The sequence below is a fragment of the Antedon mediterranea genome, chromosome 1, assembly GCF_964355755.1.
Source record: "Antedon mediterranea chromosome 1, ecAntMedi1.1, whole genome shotgun sequence".
Lineage (NCBI taxonomy): Eukaryota > Metazoa > Echinodermata > Crinoidea > Comatulida > Antedonidae > Antedon > Antedon mediterranea.
Genome location: NC_092670.1, coordinates 19,838,364 through 19,861,720, shown reverse-complemented (window position 1 = coordinate 19,861,720; position 23,357 = coordinate 19,838,364). Strand labels below are relative to the sequence as shown.

Sequence of the window (23,357 nt, the reverse complement as noted above, 5' to 3'; positions counted from 1 at the left end):
CTACTGCTGCTGCGGAGAGAAAGTGCATGCGCGGATGATCTGCTGAGCCCAGCCGGCTTTTCTAGAGCGGCGGGGATTTTGAACAGGCTGGTGGTGGTGTGTTTTAAAAAGAAATATTTGTTTACAGTTAGTTAGTTTTCAATACAGTATTAATAAACAAAAATAAACATATTCAGGTTAGGGAAGGGCCAACAACCAGCTGTAGGCTAGCCTGCCCAACCATCCATGACTCTGTGTGTGGCTAATAATAAAGCCTCGTCGGTAGGCTAGCTAGGGCGGAGTATGGTCAAAGCGGCCGCCAACCAAAGCGGCCGCCAGTTTAATATCGTCATTTGTATGGAACGCCATATGCCAGGCCTACCTAGTAGCTAGTCTAGGCCTACTAGAGGCCTAGGCCCTAAGCCTAGGCCTAGTCTAAAATTAAGAAAAGTAAGAGGGGGAGGGAGAACAGGAGAGACTACGCACACAGCCGGCCCACCGAACTGTTGTTTGGCCAGCACTGGTCTGCTGGAACTAGGCCAGGCCTAGCAATTTACTTTACTTACCACAAGTCAAACCAGGGAGATATCTCCTTTGTCAAACATAGGCCTAGCTAGGATAGTAGTCCACAAAACTCCAATAATTTCAGAGATTCTCATAATAATGATGATAATAAGATAGATAGACCCTAGTGACAGTAAAAATGTATTGATATTACACAGTGTGTAATATCAATACATTTTTTTAAATATTTAACTTAAATAAATACAATTTTAGATGGCATGGGCTGAACCATTCAATTTTGGTACGCAAGGAGCTTGGCCGGATGGAACATCGGTTGGAGATATTTCAGTACAGAATATGACTAGAAAGAAAGCAAATAGAGAAAACTGTAACAGCAGCAATTCAGACCAGACTATAAGGACATTCATTGCTGATCTTTCACCTCATCTTCCAAATGTGGTAATAGACAATTGCTGTGGTTTTTTTCCCAGGTTACATTATGTTACATAACGTATTATCTTACCCAAACCTCGGAACTCTTACATATTTTAAATTCCAGATGAATATCTTATCTAAAATATGAAATGACTCAATGAGTGTTGATGTAATGCTATGCGAGTGAGTGGCCGAGTGGGTAAGACAGTGGAACCGTAATTACGTAGCCATAACATCAGCAGGGGTTCGAGACTCACTCACTCCATGGTTCTGGTGGTAGAACGAGTCTTCTCGGATAGGACTATAAACCGTAGGTTCAGTGTAGATGTTATGCGCGATTTGAACGATTTGCGCAATTTGAAATTGCGCAAAAAAATCCTTGCGCAATTTGAAATTGCGCAAAGAATTCTTGCGCAATTTAAAATTGCGCAAGGATTTTTTTGCGCAATTTCAAATTGCGCAATCAACTTGCGCAATTTCAAATTGCGCAAGAAAATCTTTGCGCAATTTTAAATTGCGCTGCACAATTTGTAAATTGCGCAAGATAGTTCTTGCGCAATATGACACCTTTGCGCAATTTGAAAACGAACTGTAAATTTTCAAATTGTGCAACAAAATTCTACCAGAAAATCGGTATTATAATAATTTATTCGAAACTAAATAACTCAAAATAAAACATAATAAATGCGAAGATAACATGTGTATAATAAATACATAACATTTATTATTACAATTAAATAATATTATCACTGTAACTTGAAATAAATCAAAATAAATGTAAAAATTAAGTTTTTAATATTAGTTTAAGCTAGGCCATGTAACCTAGTCAGTATCAGTAGTCCAGACCCTAGCTAGGCTAGAGTAGTATAGCCGGCCGCCCGCGCCACGCCCGCCTGGTGGAACACCACCGCTTCGTTTTCCTTCGTCGGTTCTTCGACGGTATGCTAACTTATAACAATATTTGCACTACTAAAATAAGGAAATGCGATATTTATCTTTAATTTTGAATCATTCTTAGAAATTACTATAAAAATATGGGTGTGCATGATTTCACAATCTGTCGAAAAACCTTGCGCAATTTGCAGATTACTTGCGCAATTTAATACGTTGCTTGCGCAATTTGAAACACATGTTTCAATTCAAATTGCGCAAGGATTTTTTTTGCGCAATTTCAAATTGCGCAAATCGCGCATAACATAGACATCTAGCTCGTGTGCACTTTAAAGAACCTAGTACATCTTTCGAGACGAGTAGGGGGTTACCCCGGTGTATTAGTACATCACAGCCACTGATCACCAACTGGGCCCTCTGAGAGACCAGTCTTTGACTGAAGAGGTTACCCAGTATAAATATATATTTCAATGCTGAATTTTTGAAAATTTATTAAAAAATGCAGTAAAGTTTTTAAATGTTAATTTCGTAATCAGTCTGGCTGATTTATGTAGGCCTTTTTCAATGAAATAATAATGAATATGTTTTTTTTCTTCCTAATAAAACTAGATGTTAATTGGAATTGTACTTGCAAAACAGTCTCCCAGATCAGTTGTGAGTAGAAAATGTAAGTGATGAGTATAGCAAATTAATATAATGGTTTTATCAGGGAGGTATCAGAAGATTGCTTATTTCATAGCTTACAAATTCATAATCATAAAAGTGGTTTGCATAGGAGGAGTGCTAATCTAACCTGTTCTTTTTTATTAGATCCCAACACACCGAGGTATGTGTTTAGTTTTGTATTGCGAGACTCTGTGACAGATTTTATCCATATCTCATGCTGGGGATCAGAGGCGTACATCAAGGAATTGGCCACTGGCTTTAAAGTTTCTGACATTGGTAAGTCTACAACTAGTCATGTTTATAAATAACAGGTCGGATCCAGCAGGGGTAGCACTTGGGTCATGCACTCCCGCTTTGACAGATAAAATGACATCAACTATTTATTATTTGATTGATATATATATATATTTCAATTTTTTATATTATGGGTCCGCCATGAATAAAGATCATGGCTGTAGATGATATATAAAAAGAAAAAAGAAAATAAAAGAAATTTGTAAGCTAATTAAAATAACGAAAGACCAAATAATCTAAACTATTGGTACACATCCCTGTATGTTCTAAAAATATTTAATTTAAGCTTGGTTTACACTACTAGGACTTAAGGATCTAAGTGCGATGCAAGTAATTTTACCAATCACAAGCGATGGATTATTCAAACTGTTGCTCGTCATTGGTCAACTCGCTTGCATTGTACTTACCTCTTTGCATTACGTGCTAGTGGGAATCAAGCTTTATGTGTAAATTATACATATATTCCAATGAATTGTAAAAGTTTATTACCATTATTATAGTGGTAGTGTCAAATCCCATGGTGCAAGCTAAACAGAGTTCAGATTACGAAGCTGAAGAAAAATATAAGCCTAGTACAAGCAGGTATATTTAATCCTGATTCACACTAACAAATCTGATGTTATTTGGATGTAGTGTAAATGTAAACTTGTTTTTTTTAAATGTTACTTTGTTGATTTAACTGTTGAGTTTAACTTTTCAGATATTTTCAAGATACACTGTTATAGTTATTTTATTTATTAGATAAATCATGAATGATTCCACCGAACTTATGAGTTAAAATAACTATAGTGAGGTATTTAATGAATAGGCAAACTGCCTTAAAATGTGACATGTTAAGAGAAAACGATGCCTAGAGTACTTATATACCAATACAACCTGTCCTATTGGTATATAAGTACTCTAGGCGTTGTTTTCTGTTCTGTTGATGAGAATAGTTTCTTGAAACATGTCACATTTTAAGGCAGTTTGCCTATTCATTAAATGCCTCACTATCGTTAATTTCATTTATCTATTTGCGTGCATTTTCTTTGTTCCATTATTTTGTATTATATTAGATATACTTAATTTAAAGTAGGTAGATTTAAATCAAATTTACAACTATGATTTCTGTTTGAAGACATTAAATCGTTTATTCATAACTTTAAATGCATACATTTTCAATATTACTTTTAATTGATTTATCCATTTATTGTTACTTTTCACACTGCTTTTTTATTTATCTACTTCCTTGCATTTCTGTGTGTTTTTGGTTCCATTATTATTTTTTTTGTTTTGATATTAATATTTTAGATTCTTTAGTTTTATTCAGATCGTGTGTGAATATAACTTAACTGATTTTCAATGTTTCAGATACTTTAGAGATATACAGTGTTTAGTTATTTATCTACTTGCTTGCATTTCGTTCAAGTGTTCTATTATTTTTCTTATGTTGCATTATTTCAGATGTACTTAAGCCTTGGACAAGTAGGTAGATTTATCAAAGGCTTACAGTATCAGATTCTAGATTTACTGATACATTTTACTCTTGTTAAAGTTACATTTGAGATTTACTATATTTTATGTTTTGTTAAATAATCTTTCTCTGAATTCGGTTTAAATTTATTTACACATATTTGCATTTTTGTTATGTGTGATACACTTTAATAATTCTATTTTTATGTTTTTTGCTTATTTGTTTAATATTTATAATTGGAATTCTTTCTTACCTAGGACATTTATGTCCATATGTGTAGAAGTCTCTGGCCCTTTTACATTTTAAAAGTTAAAATTATTTATAAATAAGTTAAAATACACATTGTCTTTCAAAATAAACATAAGTATATTGAGCTAAATTATTCAATAACTGTATTTGGTCAATAAAATTATAATCAATGAGCAAATGTCCAGTCCATATACACTATACTACTAAACAAAACGTTCTGCTATTCATCTTTCCAGTTTAAAGATGTATTGTCCCCCAAAATCATGAAAAATAAAGATTTTTAAAATCGGACTTTGAATAGGCCATTTTGCAGTTTTAATGAAGTTGTTCACTTCCATAAGAAAAAAAACGGAGGAAAAAAATTATTTCACCTATAAAAAGACAAAATAAACAGTTAAATTACCCAAAAACTCATTGTCTTCCAGACAATTTGACCATTTTTTGCTTTAAATTACATTTTTCTTAGGTAAATACATTTTTTTCAGACCCAATTTTTTGTGAGAGTGAATAACTATTATGTGACATTAAAATAACATATTCAACAAAAAAATTTAAAAAAATATTTTTTTAGGGGGACAATATATCTTTAATCTGTAGCTCTTCATTCAGACATGTTACCTCTACCATGTCTCGAAAAGAAATGATGATGGTTGTGTGTTGGTATGCTACCTCATGGAATGTACCATTATCTGATAGGGTGTTAAATAGATTTGTATATATTCAAGTTGTTGCTCTCTTCTCAGAGAGAATAGGCCAGTGTCGGTTTATCCAGGTAGGCTAGCACTCATAGACTACCAACACCACTTTGTTTTGTACTCTTCATCTTTCCAGTTCATTCCAGTTGTCATTGAGTGAAAACCATTCCTCGGTCAAGTTGTACACTGGTACTGATGTTGACCAGTTCCAGAGCTTGCTACACCAGTCCATCAAGGAAGCAAATGACTACTACACACTAGAGGATGTCATTGCCAATGGTCAAGATCTTAATGGACATCACATAAATCTGCTTGTACTGGTCAAATCTGTAAGTGGTCAACATAATCCATATTTTGCATTATATTGGATACACTTAAATTTTAGACAAGTATGTAGATTTAATAAAAATTTACAACTAATCTGATTTCTGTTTGGAGACATTTAATCATTCATTTATTCAGATCTCCAGTGTGAATATAACCTTAAATGATAGATAACTTTTCAATATTACTTTTGATTTAGCTGTTTTTTTGTTATTTTTTACACTGTTTTTGTTATTTATCTACTTTCTTGCTTATATAATCATGACATTATTTTTAACACTTCTGAAACACCCTTGCTGTTTAAGAGTGATCCAGACCATTCAATGCAGCAGTCCTTTTTTGTCAACAGGTTGGTAATGTTAAAGATATTGTGACGAAAGATGGTCGAAGCATCCATCGATGTGAAGTCAAGGTCTTTGATGACACTACTCTTAATTTCTCTATTATCTTGTAAGTATATAACCTCCAATTACAGGCCATCCTTAATTCAATTATACTATCCCTCTCTATCCTATGCCTATGATGGCCTATTCAGATACCCATAAACCTGCATTCATACTGAACTTTGACCCAATTATATATTTTTCTAAATATATTCCAAAAACCAATCCATTTAAAACTAATTTTATCATCTTCTTTTATGCCAATGATATGTCAAATTATTTTTACTAAAAATGATTCAATGGAACATTAAATTTACAAGTAGAGCCAAACATCTAATATAAAATGTTATAATTTTACTAATAAATTATAAAACATGAAAAAACATATTCTTAAATTAATCTTCCATATCGAAATGCACTTGAAGCAACAGAAGTAAAAGAGAATATTGGGTATAATTTTCATGATTACCTTGGCTACAACAAACTGACCTATATTTGAATACAGGTGATGTTCAGCTGTGTTAAGTACACATGCTAGTGGTCATGTATGTATTGACGAAGAGACTGATTTAACTTAAAAAGTACATTTGAATGAAAATGGATAATAATTTTGTTTTGTCTATTAATAAGTAAAGTTATAGTAGTAGTTTAACTCCGTCAAGGAAGTATATGTAATCGGTAGCGTGTGTTTGTTTCTCTGTTTGTTTCTTTGTTAGCAGGATTACTCAAAAAGTAATTACAAGATCTTTACCAAAATGAATATAGATAAATGATAGATATGTGGTCAAGGACCATTCCATTAAATTTTGGGACCATGGTCCCAATTCTGGACCACTTTTTAGAATTATTATCAGACCTGCTAGTGTTAAAAGATAAGACAAAATTTTTCAAAAGCCGGCAAGCAGTCTTAAAGTAACAAGTAATATAAACTAAAATTGCATTTTCTCGAGAACTGCTTGTCCAAAAAACTTAATTTTTGTACAAGAGGCAAGAGTTATAATTTGTGATTTGTAATTTTAAAACATAATTTGATTTGATATGCACGTTTTTTGATACGAGTAGTTTAAAAAACCAATTTCTTTTCAAATTTACTCGTTTGATTTTCGCGTTGCTGTTCTATTGTTAGTCAACTGAAGATAACCATTACCCCAAACTCGCATACACATGCTTGTAGTGAAATTAGCCTAAATCACAAACAGCATTAAGACCAACACAAATATATATATATATATTTTTTTTTTACCGGAGAAATCTTATGTAGGAGAATTTTACAGTAGGGCGGAGGTATGCACTCTTGGAGTGGCTTTCTAGTTTATCATATCTTTGGGTTAGTAAGTTTGTATCATCATAGACAAGCTTGAAATAAATTTTCCTGCTAAATTTCACTGGTTGGGTATTTAAATCAGCTCTCATAGAAGTCAACAATAACCCAAAATCTCATCCAGAAAACCCAGACTTTTTTGGTGGGAAACCAGGTATTTTGGATAGAGTCAAAGGTCTTTAAGTTTAGAAAAAATGAAAAGTAAAATATATAATAGAAAACTTCTCCATAGTCTTCCAAAGCTGTCCTATTTATTAAAATATGAATGACACTTTGCAATGTAAGTACATCTTGCTGTCGGGCAGATTGCAACATTGTTTTTATCGATATATCCCACATGGCTTAATAAATCAACCTCACAGTCACCATTAAATTAAACGCATTACCCATAATTGTCACACTTGAATGAACATTATAGTCAAAGTACAAATTAGCTTCTAAAATTCTCAAGATTTGAATATTGAGTTTATAAAGTCTAAAAAAATTAAGTTGCCCAAAACAGACTTACCCAAAATTTGAGCAACTCCATGGTCGGGTTGATATTTTCAGAAATTTCAAGCATTTTCTATGGCGCCCTCGTTTAGTAGATTTTGGCTTAATTTTACTTTTTAGTAAGATTACACTTATGTCGTTAAAAATTTAGCTAAAAAACCCCAAAAAAATGTTTTATTTTTAAAAGAAAAATCTAGTAGTTCAGAGTTATCTTCCTAAACTAATAACTTTTTTTCTCATTTCCACAAGATTTTTTCTAGAAAAGAATTTTTTTTTAATTTAAAATTTCAACCTTTAAATGTTTCAGGTATGAAATAATTTATTTAATCTGTGTTAATTGCCTGTAGTAATTTCTTTTCATTCATTTATTCATTTTAGGTGGGACATGTCTGCTATTGAACAAACATATTTCTGGATTCCGAAGGATACAGGTATTTACAGTATACCTTTTGTGATTTGTCTTTATTTAAAGGTCTATTGTAATGTGTTGCAGCCTAAATTTATTTATTTATTTTTATTTATTCATTTCCCAACCAACAGTGAGCTCATGGTTCACCACTTACAGGAGGGAACAAAATTGAATTCCGCACAGGTGTGAAAGACACATGCAACAATTACTTTCTTCTCCTTTGTACCGTACAGCTGCCACGAGGTGCCACCCGACATTCGTTTGTCCACAATGATTAGTTTACGAGTTAATGGTTTCTTTGTTTTATAGTTTTGTTTTTTGCTGATGTTCTTATCAAGTTTGATAGCTTTAGAATGTGTATGACGGCCACTGTCGACAGCAAAACTATCATCATCTCAAATCCTGGTAAGTTTTCTTTTATATGTTAGATGAGTGCAATCTAACATTTACTAAAGTAAGAAATTAGTTGCAGGTTGCATCTATTTTAAAATTCTCCAATAGAAAAGTAAAGTAAACTAGAATTTAATTCGTCACTTTGACGAATTATAGGTGATCATTTTTATCATTTTAATAAATTAACATTTTTTAAACATGCATGTACGTTAACATACGATCGTTAAAAGTTGATTTACGCCATCCTATGACATGATGCATATACACTATAGGGCTGAGTTCTACCTATTAGGTGTCATACAATATGTACAGTATATACTGTATATCTATATACAGTGTAGCATAGGTGAAATTACGGGACTCATATCGTGTTCTAATTTTTTGGTATGATGGAATTTTCAAAATAAACTCGAAGATGACAATTTCGAAAGATAATGAATTGAGCAAATAAATATAAGGATTGGAAGAGAATTTGACACGTAGAAGCGCAATGCGCGCTCTTTGAAATTTGTATAACTTCGACTAAAGAAATTTAAAAACAACGTTTTAACTTCAACTGGCCATATGATAACATTACAACATCCGATAGGCTTAATTTTTATATTAATTCATATCTACATTTCATCAGCTTTCATAATAAGTTATAATCTTCAAGGTCATCTTTAATTCTGAAGAGCTATAATATATTCAAATGTAAGGTGTAGCTGAAATTACACGACCTACGTTATTCAAGTTTTTACGCGTGATGATGTCATCAAAATAAAAATATTGACAACTCCTGAGAATGATAATTAATTGAGCAAGCACATACTAAAACTTCTCCAAAAATCGAGCTAAAATAACGGAGATGCGCTCTATTGAATGTGAAAACCCATACAAAAAGATAAAAATTACTAATTTTTAAATTGAAGTGGCCATTTGATGACGTCATACCATTTTGTACGTCTAATGTGTACATGAATATGTATCTACAACCCAATGGCTTCCCGAATAATTTAAAAAAATTGGGGGTCACCTGCCATTCTGAAGAGTTATATTCATTTTAAAAAGGCCTTATTTTTCACCATTTTCATCACTTTGATGCAATTAATTTGCGCATTTTGATATTTTTAACCTGCTCGTATACCGTTATTTTAAGTCGGAACTGACTCAAATTTGGTGAATGTACTAAGGATGGTTAGTAGAATGCGATTTGTATAAAAAATTGCAATTTTTACACTTTGTAAGTATCGCGCGCGCAAAATAATTTTTTTGCGCAGTAATTTTTTGAAACACGCAAATGGCCTAATTCATGCTCTAAATTGATTAAAACGTAATTTTGAGCTTTTTAAATTTTTAATGCGCGATTTCATGCGCATGACCCTACGTGCGCGCGCGTTTTTATTTGCTAATATTTTTACCCTTGACCTAAAGTTTACGTGTAGTGAATTTCATAAATATGTGATAATGAATTAAGGATATATGATTGATAATGTGATTTCACAAAATGGCGTATACGTGACGTCACGGGTCAGTGATCACGCTGAAAAGCTTATTATGGCTAAGTTAAAGTATTTGAAAGACATTGTGAAATTTTTGTGATCATTGTTATTCAACTTTTTGAGATATTTGTTACACAAAAAGTTTACAGAAAGAAAAAAAATAATAAAGATTTCATACAATAACAATAGGTGATCATTTTATTCTAAATGATCACCTAATAATACAATGTGACAAGAAACCACCAATAAGTGAAGGTATCAATTTGCAACATATAATCCCATCCCCCTAGAACATGAAATTATGCCGACTTTAGAAATTAGGACTATACCCTGAGAAACCCTGGTTTAGGAAAAAAAATGATTGATGAGCATTTCTTGTAAAATCTCATCGGAACTGGTTATAAAGAGGCCTACATCCAGACAAAAGTCAATACTGGGACTATACCTGGGGATATGCCTGTTTGTGAAATCATACATCAAGTACGGTGTGATTAGACCAGAAGTGGGATTATACCCGAGGATATACGGTATATGTGAAAATAATTTTGCCACCCATGGACTTTTGGAGTCCTAATCTGATCACGGGTGTCATATTAAATTTAATAGAGTTTTTTCTCATAGATTAGTTGTCATAGTTAGCCTTAGTCGTCCTTGCTAGCCTTAGTCGTCCTTGCTACAGTATATGATAGATTGCATAAACAATTTTATAATCTTTGGCTGCTAAAAATATTGTTTTAGCATCTCGAATATGGCCAAATGAGTTTTGGTTGACTGCTTTGATTGAACTGCTGTAGCTTACAGGACTGTAGCTCATGCTTGACTGAGCATAGGTCGCTTATCATTACCTATTCATGAGTCTGCGTGTACCTCTTCAACAAATCAGCTTTTTAATCAAGGGAACACATGGTATAATATAATTTTTGGCAACAAAATTTCATTAACAATTTCTAATTGCATCCCCTTCCGCTCTACCTATTTTTCATTGAACTATAAAAAAATCTGCAAAACGCATAAATGTAAAAATTAATTAATATTTAAGACTTTCTGGAAGCGAATCCATGTTGTATCCATTATATCGACACGTAAACAATTACATCTTTATTCCCACAAGACCTTTGATTTATAATTTATATGTAAACTGCAGATTTAGTAATAATTCATAAAATGGTATCTTTTGTCTCCACCATTCACAAAAAAAAAAATGTTGAATAATTTTCTCTTGATTCTTTGCTTTGAAAATTGTATGTAGTTTCCCCCAATTTACAAGCGATACATCCTGAAAACTGATGACAATTCCCAATTATAGTTTTATAAAAACGATCCATCGTTTTTGTTATTGTATACAATTTCTGTAAGAAAACACTAAGAGCTAACAAGAATAATATAAAACAACTTTAAAATATATTCAGCATTTTATTATAGATCGTTGAGGATCGCAAACCTCACAAATAACTTGAGATATTGGTGATTATAAAGATTTAGCCGTCTTTGCATCATATCTCCTCACTTGAATTCTCTGAACCTATAACTACAATATACAATAAAAATTGTTGATGAACCTGATCAGTTTACGGCTGTCGTTTGATGAACGCAAATGCATAGACCAGACCTAGTTTTGTCTTAGCAGTAAATGGGCAGTATAGTTCATTATGACAATATAGGGAATCTCTTTGTGCAATTTAAAATTGATGAATAAAGAATTTTATGAATATTTTATCTACAAATTTTCTGTGCTGTGTTCACTTAGATGTACCGTTTTTTTTTATTTCTATTTTCATCTGCCCAAAATTTGGTTAACAACTTTCGTTTTTTCCCTTATCAAATGTTCTCATTCTTCTTCTGTAATCTTCAATTATATTTTATTATTTTTTTTTTTTAATCTCGTATATGTTTGTTCATTGAAGAAATTAGTTTGTCTGAGTACGTAAAACATCTCCATCTAGAATCAATAGCAGGTTATCTATATACTATTGAATTTGTATCACAGAATATAATATAAAATGACATTTTTATTCAATGATATGTAATAATAATAATATAATAATAAATGTAATATGTTCAAGAATTGTTTTTTTACACAGTTTTAGATTTTAAAAAGATATTAAAGTAAATTGTATTTACATCTGCATTTTTAGTCTACGCCACATCAAAATGCAATTACTTCATTGAAAGATCAATCAAGAAATATTTTAATTTTATTAAATAAATCATGATCAACGAAGCCAAACGGTGTGGTTATTTTCAAACGTGCTGAAGCGTAGCCGTCATTTCTTTGATAATCTATACCAGGATAATCTTGTGGATTTTACACTAATAAGGCAGGATTTAACGTCTAGATACGTTATGAAATGTATTAAAATTATCCTCAGCAATCCATCAATATTTCATGAAGGTTTAGCTAGAGTGTTTGTACTGTATAAACAACACCTTACCAGGGCAGGTTTTATTTGAATAAATACGGTATTTCAAAGTGAAATTCATAATGAAAGTAGTGTAGTAGTAGAACAACAAATTAACCAATGAATAGCAGTAGAAAATGTTTAGAAAAATGCATAGTACTGTATATCATTTTTAGGCTAATTAAGACATACTAAGTTTCACTTGCTTAAGTCAATATCTTCATAATTATGCTAGATTATGTGTGTTTAGTTGAAAAGTAAATAAAAAATTAACAAATACATGTTTTTTTTATAATTTCTAGATAGTCCAGAGGCACACTCACTGTACCGTTATGGCAAGGGGTGTTCAGATGATGTTCTATTTGGCTCTGATAACTTGCCCAATCAAGACTTTGATTGTAAGTTTCATTTAGGTTATCAACTAAACTTTATAAACCAAATGTTTAGTTGTCTGCCAATGAGGGAACCATAGGCCTATTAACAATGAAGTTCAATTTAATATAGCCCAAAATGCAGGGCACCTCTAAGCGCTGAACAATCAACAACAAAAAAGAACAAAAAAATGCAACACATTAATTGAGAAAAAACATAAATATAACAACAACCATAATTAGAACAATACTGTACTTGACTCACACAATTCATTCAGTTGTGAATGTTGTTATTGTTTGTTATTTAATAGTTTTATTATTTAATTTTTATACCTACCTGTTGCAACACAGTTTGTTATATTGAGTTAATGCCGCAATTGAAATAAAGTAGTGCAAATTATACATATATTCAATACTGCAGCAAGTATATTGAATTACTGCAGCAAGTACATTCATTTCTTCCTCCCAAACATTCCCTCTAATACCTTCCTCTATGTAACAATAATTGGATTGTTACGAGTCTCAGTGAGAATTTATTCCAAAAAGTAATCTACAAATTTCACACTAGCATCCTAAGAGAGATACAGCACGAACTTGACATTAGACATGCGGTGTCTAAACCGACACCTAGATCTTGTAAGTGACAATAAACGTGACAAGCAAATCTGTGCTTTATGACAAATCTATCGGATAATAAATATACATCTCCTTCAACACATCAATGATAAAAACATACACATACATAACTACAACATGTTTTTTAACACATTGTCCCGGGCATTTTCACACTATCGGAAAATAACCGTCATCGGTAAATCACCCAATAAAATATCACGCCAAAGTAAAATTACTTTATTAAGGTATTGCTCTGCTAAACCACGTTTACTTAATGCTCATGTACATTTACAGCTTAAGCATTGAGTGATTTTCATTTCAGTATCATAAATAAATTAACTTCGGCTATGAAAAGGTAATATCAAATTTAAATAATATATTTTTATACCTTTTACTGATGTGTTATATAACACAAGGTCGTCTAGTAGTAATAAACAAACAACATATTTTCAGGTAACATCTAATATCAACTTACTATATACTTTTTTGTTGATGGTGTTTCTTAACATTATCTTGCAGGACATGATCTACTAAAAAAATTGTTAAAATGCTATTACAGTATAGATTGAATAGAAACTGACCATGCTTAATTGATTTGAATGTAAGCCCATCCTGAAGTATACAACCACCCTAGATAATAAAGGCCCACCCTGGTGTATGAGCTTTATTATTATAAGATTCCATGTAGTTTACTAATACCCCGATTCACACGTACAACAAAAGTGTAACACTGTAAAGGCTAATTTACACAGACGAATGGTAACGTTAAGCGGAAAACCGGGTAGCCTGTTCCACATAGAATATGTATCTAGTATCCTAATCAAAAAACCCCCATCCACATTGTATGTTAATGTACATAATTAGAACATAGATTCTATATTTTTATTACTGTTACTGCTCGTCTGTGTAAATTGGCCTCAACAGTTGTTACAATCATATCCGCTGATACCAAGGTTTTAAATGTAATCTAACAAGGCCTGTTAAGATTACCAACTTTTCACCATCACGAAAATGCTTTCACACAATTGTATCAGGGTAGTAGATTATTACAATATTTATCTATTTTGTTACATTTAAAAAAAATTGTTGTGTGTGTGTGTGTGAAACGGGTATAAGCACAGAATACAAAAATATAAAGCATGTGCTTACATCCACATGTACAGTATGTAGATAATAAGCCTAGTCAAGTATAAATAAGTCTTTCTTTAACCACAATAAATTAAATTTGTTCATTTTCACCAAAAACATCTTTTTTTTTTCATTCTCAATGGACAATTAAAATTATTATTTAGAATGATATAAAGCTAATGGAAACTGTCAATAAAATTTATTTATGATTATATAAATCAATTTTCAAATTATTGTGTTAAATTTACAAGGACAGTTATGATCATAAATAAGTAATGTCACTTAGGAATAAATATATAATGTATTGTCACTTTGTAATTAATATATAATGTAATTTCACTTTGTAATAGATACATACTAATATTACTTTGTGATAATATTTGATAGTTTCTAATTGTCATTGATTCTTTTATTGTTATTTTTTATTTTACATTGAAAACAATAAACCATCTGTCTGTTTTCTCTGGGGATGTAGAGCGTTATGGTGAAGAGTTTAATTTGATACTTCCATTACAGGATCAACACAGTTAAATGTATTATTGTTTAAAGTTTGAATTAACAGAAACTACTGTACTGAATGGAGAATAAGCCATACTCCAAGTTTATCACATTTGGTAAAATGGATACCCACTACCATAAGCGGATCAAAGGGATGGTGGGGTGGAAAAAGCTGGCCCAGGACCCCTCATTTAAATAAATTTATAATGTAAAAGATAGGAAATCATTATACCATTTTTTAGGCCTTGTCCCATCTATTTCAAAATCCTGAATCTACCACGTGACCACTGACTACATTTCACCAAAATAAGATGTACTTAAGTGAAAAACTGAGCCTTCATTAATCAAACCAGTACTTTTATTTTATCGAATAGACTTCATCATCTACTACTTTATTAAAAATGGAAAAGGTATTTCCATAGGTTATTTTGCAAACTGGAATTTAAATCATTGATGAAGTTTTTTGTATAAAGCCCTGTCTACACTATCAAGACTATATTATGTGTAATGTGATGTGCCCATACAGTGTATGGACATGATGATGTAATTATCACTACCATATTGTTTTTGTCAAACTAGTTTGATAGTGTAGACAGAGCTTAAAGCTTGGTTCCCACTATAACGCAACACAAGGACATAAGCGCAACGTAAGTGATTTGACCAATCACAAGCAATGGATTATTCAAACTGTTGCTTGTCATCGGTCAACTCGCTTGCGTTGCGACTACGACCTTGCCTTGCGTCCTATTGGGAGCCAAGATTAAGGATGAAAACAATTTGTTTTTTGTCTTCTTAGTGTCTTCTGTTCAAGATGTGTACACAGCTTTAAATCTTATCCTTAAATGTGAAGAAATGAAAATGTACCCTGGACAACAAACTGTTGTACATTGTATTGTGTTTGCTGCGTTCACAAACTTCAACATTGATGGCCCTTTGAATAATGTTGTGTCTCAACGCTGGTAAGGTTTCATTTAAATCATTTTTTTCCATTTTGATACATATTCTATTTATTATTCATACAGAATAAAAACCCTCATTTTGAACACCTACACAGACATCTATTAGAGAGTAAACTTTTGTAAAGGGAATTATGGTCAACCAACTATGAAAAACTAAAAAACATATACTGTATTTAAATTATGTTTTTTTAGCTCATCCCAAATTTTGAGTAATGCAAAATGTTCCACATGTTTGTAATCCTACCTACTAAATTAGTTAAAATCTAGAAGATTTATAATAATAATGTTTCATTGGAGAAATGATCTAGTGTTAAACTGTGATAATTATGTAGTTGACTGTGCGGCATACAATTCCCAAAAACCCATCTTGCTCATTAGGTAACCGGTAAGATTAATTGCACATTTCAATCTTTATTCCGATGTTAACGAGAGAAATATTATGAATATTGCAATTGACGTCAACTCATATACATGCAACAGTGAACAGGCTAAATCCACTCAATAATAAACTGAAATTCCTAATTCACAAATTATGAATACTAGACTTTGTTTTGTAAGAAACTATAGTCTCTACAAAACTGATTTTATAATACCTTTTGTAATTATCTAAACAATTAGAGTTTCTCTTGTTCACATGATCAAGTACATACTTATCTTACACTTTGTTACAGCGCATCGTGTAAAAGGCGTGTGAATCTTGAGACTGGATTTTGTAACAATAGTGAATGCAACATGGAAACCGCAAATGAACTGCCAGTTCCTACATTTGACATGAGCGTTACAATCTCAGACCATACTGGTTCGGTCACTAACTGTCGGATGGGAGGCAGTGTATGTGAGCGACTGTTGGAATGCACAGTAAGTTGCCATTAAAATGTTCCACCAAAAACTATAAACCAGTTAGGGGAGAAATGGCAAAACCAGCACTGTGGTCATAGTTTATAGTCATGTTACAAGATTTGTCAAAACAATGTAGATTATCTGATAAAAATCCTAGAAAGTAGGAAGCTTTTTACCATTTACTACTGAAACAGCAGAATTTGTATAGTTATGAGTTGAATTGGCAAGAAGTTAATCGAATCAACACATGTTCATAGAAGTCTTCGGATCACAACTTAAAAATGGGGGTCCAGTGTACTTATAGTGCACATTTATTTGAAGAACCCACAGCATCTTTTGTGATGAGTAGGGGTTACCTTTGTGTTCTGGTTCAATTTGTGAGCCCCTATTGATGTTACAGCAGTTAAGCCTGTTGTTCACCTGCACCCAATCCCAGTATAGCTTAGTTTGAGCTGCAATAGTGATTATTGAACCAAGAGATAGAATGGTATGAAGTTCCATCATTTTCTTATCACCCATGAGACCTAGTATTACTGTGGTAGAATTGTGCAATTGTGACAGTTGAACTGAGTGGTCTTTCTACCACATTAGGGCAGTTAATCCACTCTACTATATTTTTTTCATCAGGCGACTGACTTTACTATGATGAATGACCGACAGAAAACCGAGAAGAAATGGAAATATTTATTAGAAATGTGCAAGTTTTATGTCAAGGTTTGTAGAGCCGGTAGAAAAGATCAGATAAGATTGGGACTTGGTCTGGTCAAGGCAAATCCTGCCAAAAATCCATTTAAAACATTGATATCTTAGGTTATAAGGTTATACTGATCCCACTCACCACTAATGGACTATAGTGTGTTTTTATTCACTTGATGTTTATTATTACATATTTGATGATTTTATGTTTTCTTGGTTATTCCCATATGTAAAATTGTGTGTCGATAAAATTACATGAATTGCATTTGTTCAAGTTTTTACACTTTTATAAGGTGATAACTTTCTACTTTCTAAAGCCAAGATCAATCTTAAATTTCTCTATTGTAATATTGATGAAGATTTGTATTTATGGTGTAAATTATTAATTTATGGAGCACGATAGCTATAATTTACTTTTATAGCCAAGCGTTATAAACCCTCTATATGAAGAGTGTTAATTTCATTGCATTTAGATTTAGTTTTAAAAATGTATTAATTTTTTATTATTTTGCACTGGAGGTGTACTAAATTTAATAAATGGCTTAGTAGTTGCTTCTTTAAGCTTGGTTGCGGCTAAACAAGGACACAACGCAAGGACGTATGCGTGCAAGTAATTTGACCAATTAACAACTGAGGGATCATCTGAACTTGTGGTTGGTGAAATTATGCATTGCATGAATGTCCTCGTGTTTTTCCTAGTGGTAACCAAGCTACTCTGAGGGTGGGACCAATCAAGTGGCTTACTAATTCAAATCCTGGCTTTGCCCTTAGCACCAAGATTCTCATTCTCAGAATAGTGCCACTACCCAAGCCTAATAACAAGACATTTTTATATAATTGATAAATATGCTAATTGATTGATTGCTATATTGATGACCAAAGTTATTGAATAATTTTATTGATTATATTGGTTGACTTATTTCAGATAAGCCCAGTGATGCGTGACTCAGGTCAAGAGGTCACCATTCGAGTTTTATCATGCAGTATCGCTGATGAAAAGGAAGCTGCAAACTGCTTGCAATGATCTTTGAATGAACTCTGGAGAACCGGTACTGATAGGGTAATGAGAATGGTCTTTTATTCAATTGATAAGAGCTAAAAAATATTTGATGGTTTTATTTGGATGGAGAGTTTTGACCATGCATGAAATGAATGTTAGAACCATGATGTCAAACAATGATGGACAAAAAAATATGTAATAATAGTTTTCTCGTAAGTATAACCTGCCACCCTTAGTAGATAAACACAATTCGGTATCTCCATTAACGAGACCCATTCAATATTGAATTACAAATCCACTTAATGATATAATTAAAAAGATACTTTAGAAGTGTCAATGGGGACTCCAGGTTACCAATTCCACCAGGAGAAAAATAGATCATATAGTCATTTGTTTTTAATAAATGGATGTTGTATTGCAAACCTTTTTGCTATTTATATTTTTTTATTATTATATAGTATATTGATATTGTATGTACAAGGTCCCCATTGAGGCTTCTAAATTATCTTTATAATTATATCATTTCATTTTCTCTTTTAAATAAAACTTTAACATTTATTACTGTTTTTCCAAAAAGATATTTGTTCAGTTTTATTATTGAATCTGTTTATTCTTTGTGAATTTAGAAGTGATGTTAATATTTCCATATGTCTTCAATGACAGAGTCCGGAAGAAAACGAGACAATTTGTTGATTGTGTTTATAATGTATACCATGCACGTTCTCCACATTTAATTACTCCATGTTTTATTTATTGCAATTAAAGTTTTAAACAATACTATATTTGTTGTATCTAATTTTCATTAGAAGAGTGTGATTAACTACTAATACATCTATTAATACATTGTTGAAAAATCATTATTCATAAAACAAGCCTGGTGTCAGATATTAGGAAATAGATACAGGGTTTCAGAAAAGGGTGCATAGGGCCAACAAGAAAGGAGTGGGCTTCAGTCAGTGCCTCTTTTCTGCCTCCTTTAAAATCTCTATCATCAAACACTTCTACTACACTATCTTTGTTAATTAGCATATTAAGAGGACACTTTCCCCATGAAACAAACAAGGGGAAATATACACTACAGGCAACCTCTATTCTGGGACACCCCTCCTAACACTTTGTTGGGTCACAAGGTGTTAATTGGGTTGTACTGTACACCTACATACTGGTTTTAATGTGTTTCACTGTTCTCTGTGCAACAACATACTTTCAAGTATAAAGGTTCCTTTTAGCATACAAAACTTCAGATATGAAGAATTCAAGCATGTGCATCTAAATTGACTTAGACTGTGTAGCAATGTAAAGCCCTGTCTACATTTTCAAACTTTGTGACAAAAGAATGTGATGTGCCTATATATCGACATGATGATGCCATCACTACCATATTGGAGCATATCACTACCATATTCGGGCACATCACACTTTTTTTGTCAAACTTGTTTGATAGTGTAGACAGTGTAACACTATAATATAACTGTCTAATAACATATTGATCATAACCAGGTTAATGCATTCCACGAGACAATAATATCACATGCTTAATTATTACTTTAGTGGGGTTTGTCGCGCAAGACAAACGCGCTCTTGCATACCACTTAGGTGTTGCTGACGGCATTATGTAATTAAATAATAAAGATATAATTACGGTGTAGTTAATGCTGACGAGCGTTACCCAGACTTGCAATCTTTTACGTAAAATTAAAGTGAGAGATTATTGATAACGACTCAACGTCGTGTTTGCTTTCCATTTATCAACAACGTGTTGTCATCTTTCAACACGTTCAAGGCTATAGGGTATCTGATTTTTTTTATATATCCGGTATATCTTTTTTTTCAAGCAACACGACTTTGCATAAACATAAATATTAATCAAGAATGTAGATGTTCGCCTTCTCACTACTGACGGAATATGGTCAGCCTTTTTTTTGTTGGCGTAGGATATTATTTAATACATTTCGTTTTTAATGTATAACTTACATAATTTCATTAATTACTATTGTGGTGTCCCACCCACACTGATTGGAATTGCTTATTTGGCAAAAATGTGGTGAAGAAACTCCTTTCGACGTCAATTGAGTAATTTACGAAATTTCTTAGCAGATTCGTTACCCAGGGCCTAGCTTAAATCCGGGTCATAGTTTAACCATGGACCTATAAATTAGAGGTTCGTGGTTTAACTGCCAATCGTCAGGAAGTTTATCAGACAATTAATAACTTTAAAAACATATTTTCAAATTGAAGTTCATGTTCACGTTGTAAACCTCAAAATATTTAAGATCAACAATCACGCCAGCAAACATAGGAATGGCGAATGTAAGGAACATCAAAGATGAATTTGGAAACCAAAAAATCAGAATTTGAAAACAATATGAAAGAATTTTGAAAACACGAAAATAACTTTATAAATTTCAAAAACAAAAATTGTGTAAAACTTAAAGATGGTGATATCACAATGCAAATTTGGAACCATTAAAGAGGGGAACTTTAGAAACATCAAGGATGGGAAGTTTTAAAACAAAAAAAAAGAACTTTAGGAAAGATCACAGAAAAATTAAAAAACTTCAAAGACGAGAACTTTGAAACAGTCAACGATAAGAACTTTTGGAAACATCAAAGACCAGAACTTTAGAACAGTCAACGATGAGATCTTTTGGAAACATCAAAGAGACGAGAACTTTGGAACAGTCAACGATGAGAACGTTTGGAAAGATCAAAGATGAGAACTTGGAAACAGTCAACGACGAGAACTTTTGGAAACATCAAAGACGAAAACTTTGAAACAATCAACGATGAGAACTTTTGGAAACATCAAAGATGAGAACTTTGGAACAATCAACGACTACTTTTGGAAACATCAAAGACGAGAACTTTGAAACAATCAACGATGAGAACTTTTGGAAACATCAAAAACGAGAACTTTGGAACAGTCAACGATAAGAACTTTTGGAAACTTCAAAGACGAGAACTTTGAAACAATTAACCATGAGAACTTTTGGAAACATCAAAGACGAGAACTTTGAAACAATATTTGGAAACATCAAAGACGAGAACTTTGAAACAATTTTTGGAAACATCAAAGACGAGAACTTTGAAACAATCAACGATGAGAACTTTTGGAAGCATCAAAGACGAGAACTTTGGAACAGTCAACGATGAAAACTTTTGGAAACATCAAAGATGAGAACTTTGGAACAGTCAACGATGAGAACTTTTGGAAACATCAAAGATAAAATATTTATAATAATTTTGATAACTATTATGGTCTTGATAACGTGCAATCTTACTCATTACCTTTTTGCTTTCTCTTTTAATTTTTCTGTTTTACTGGGCTTTATTTTTAATGTATATATATATATATATTTTTTTTATAATGTTGTTTTTTTTTATTGTTTGTTATGTGCAATTTGGACCCCATTGGAAATGGACTGGTTTTTCCGGCCTAATGGGTGTTCCTGATGCTCGTTATTTTGTCCTTTGTCTGTTTGTTATTTTAATGTTGAGCATCAAATAAATTCAATCAATCAATCAAAGATGAGAACTTTGCAACAGTCAACAATGAGAACTTTTGGAAACATTAAAGATAAGAACTTTGGAACAGTCAACTTTGAGAACTTTTGGAAACATCAAAGATGAAACCTTTGGAAAATAAAAATTTTCGCAAAATTAAATACGTAAAAAAATAAACATTGAGAACCTTGGAAACTGTATCAAAAAACAAGAACTCTGGAAAGTCCCCAAAGATTAGAGTCACGCGGCAGAAAACATTAAAATCATAAAAGATAAATATTAAGCCCTGAATAATTCATCTTGTTCAGCAGCACCAGAATTTTACCCCGCAAATTAACGACGAATTATTACATCAGCATTAAATGAAGCGAATAGATATATTCATTAAACAATACATATTTAATTTCATAATCAAATTCCCTTTTCTCTGAGTAAATTAACAGTTGATTATCCATAACTGATGGATTTTGTTCATATATCAAATTTCTGCTGTAATATCTTTTGGGGAAACCCGCAACTAAGAAGCAGGTGTCGACGCTCAGTTGAATGTCAAGATAATGTAAAACGCAGCGGAAATTAATTTGTGTATAATTATATTTTATATTGATATAAATAAATATATAATATACATATTTAAATGATAAATTACACTTATAAAGACTTAAACATTGATAACAATGGTGAACAATTCTCTAATGAATTCCTTCTGTTTCATAATTTGAGATACTTCTTGTTCACCTTTTGTTATTTTCTCAGAAAAGAAATTAGACGCATCGTACGACGGACTAGTAGAGAAAGGCCAAAAGGAAGATAGGATAACTTATGGAAGTTGTGAGACTACGTCTTAAAGGCGCAGAATGATAGAGGAAGACTAAAAAGACGCGAAGAAATCATAAATTTTATTTGACTAGTTACAGGTTGAGGACATTATTTTTTCGTGAAGATGATTAATTCGCTGTTATATGTAATGAGTCCTACCGTACCTAGACAAATACAGTTTAGGCCTACAGTAAGCGTACGCAAAAAATACCTATCGTGCAAGAAGCAGATTAATTGAATAATTGTTTTGCCTGGGGGTTGCGGTGGCACTACTCCGACGGGGATGATCCGATGTAGGAGACCTTGTGAAACAGAGTGTACATCCTTACACTTCTTAAACCGCACGTTTAAAGGATTAAGTGATTCACTCACAATTAATTTTACTAATAATTTCAAATGGAAAATACTAAAAGGTCATTAAAAATGAAGGTGAAATTGTATTTCTGTGCAAATTCATGGTCATTGTTGTTTTTTCTTATTTCATTCAATCAAAACTTTATTTTTCCCTTAGGGAAATACTGCCTTATCAACTGTAAAATAAAATAATAAGAAATATGAC

At 32.2% G+C, this 23,357-nt stretch overlaps 1 protein-coding gene across 4 annotated transcripts; it reads left to right on the top strand.

The window, feature by feature from the left end:
* The first annotated feature begins 8 nt into the window (after positions 1 to 8).
* Positions 9 to 23,061, top strand: LOC140060943 (meiosis-specific with OB domain-containing protein-like). Of its 4 annotated transcripts, XM_072107328.1 has the most exons (15): positions 165 to 261; positions 757 to 942; positions 2,419 to 2,476; positions 2,620 to 2,751; positions 3,270 to 3,351; positions 5,303 to 5,495; positions 5,840 to 5,940; positions 8,065 to 8,117; positions 8,405 to 8,500; positions 12,671 to 12,766; positions 15,777 to 15,939; positions 16,611 to 16,797; positions 17,407 to 17,493; positions 18,401 to 18,535; positions 22,736 to 23,061. In XM_072107328.1, exons 1-14 carry the CDS (start codon positions 226 to 228, stop codon positions 18,497 to 18,499), a joined length of 1,569 nt encoding a protein of 522 aa, XP_071963429.1. In that variant the 5' UTR covers positions 165 to 225; the 3' UTR covers positions 18,500 to 18,535; positions 22,736 to 23,061. The 4 variants fall into 4 exon arrangements, with proteins under 4 accessions (XP_071963434.1, XP_071963442.1, XP_071963429.1 ...); XM_072107333.1 differs by lacking the exons at positions 165 to 261; positions 22,736 to 23,061 and adding an exon at positions 9 to 126 and having other exon boundaries at positions 18,401 to 19,214; XM_072107341.1 differs by lacking the exons at positions 165 to 261; positions 22,736 to 23,061 and adding an exon at positions 23 to 96 and having other exon boundaries at positions 18,401 to 19,214.
* The last annotated feature ends 296 nt before the right edge of the window (positions 23,062 to 23,357 follow it).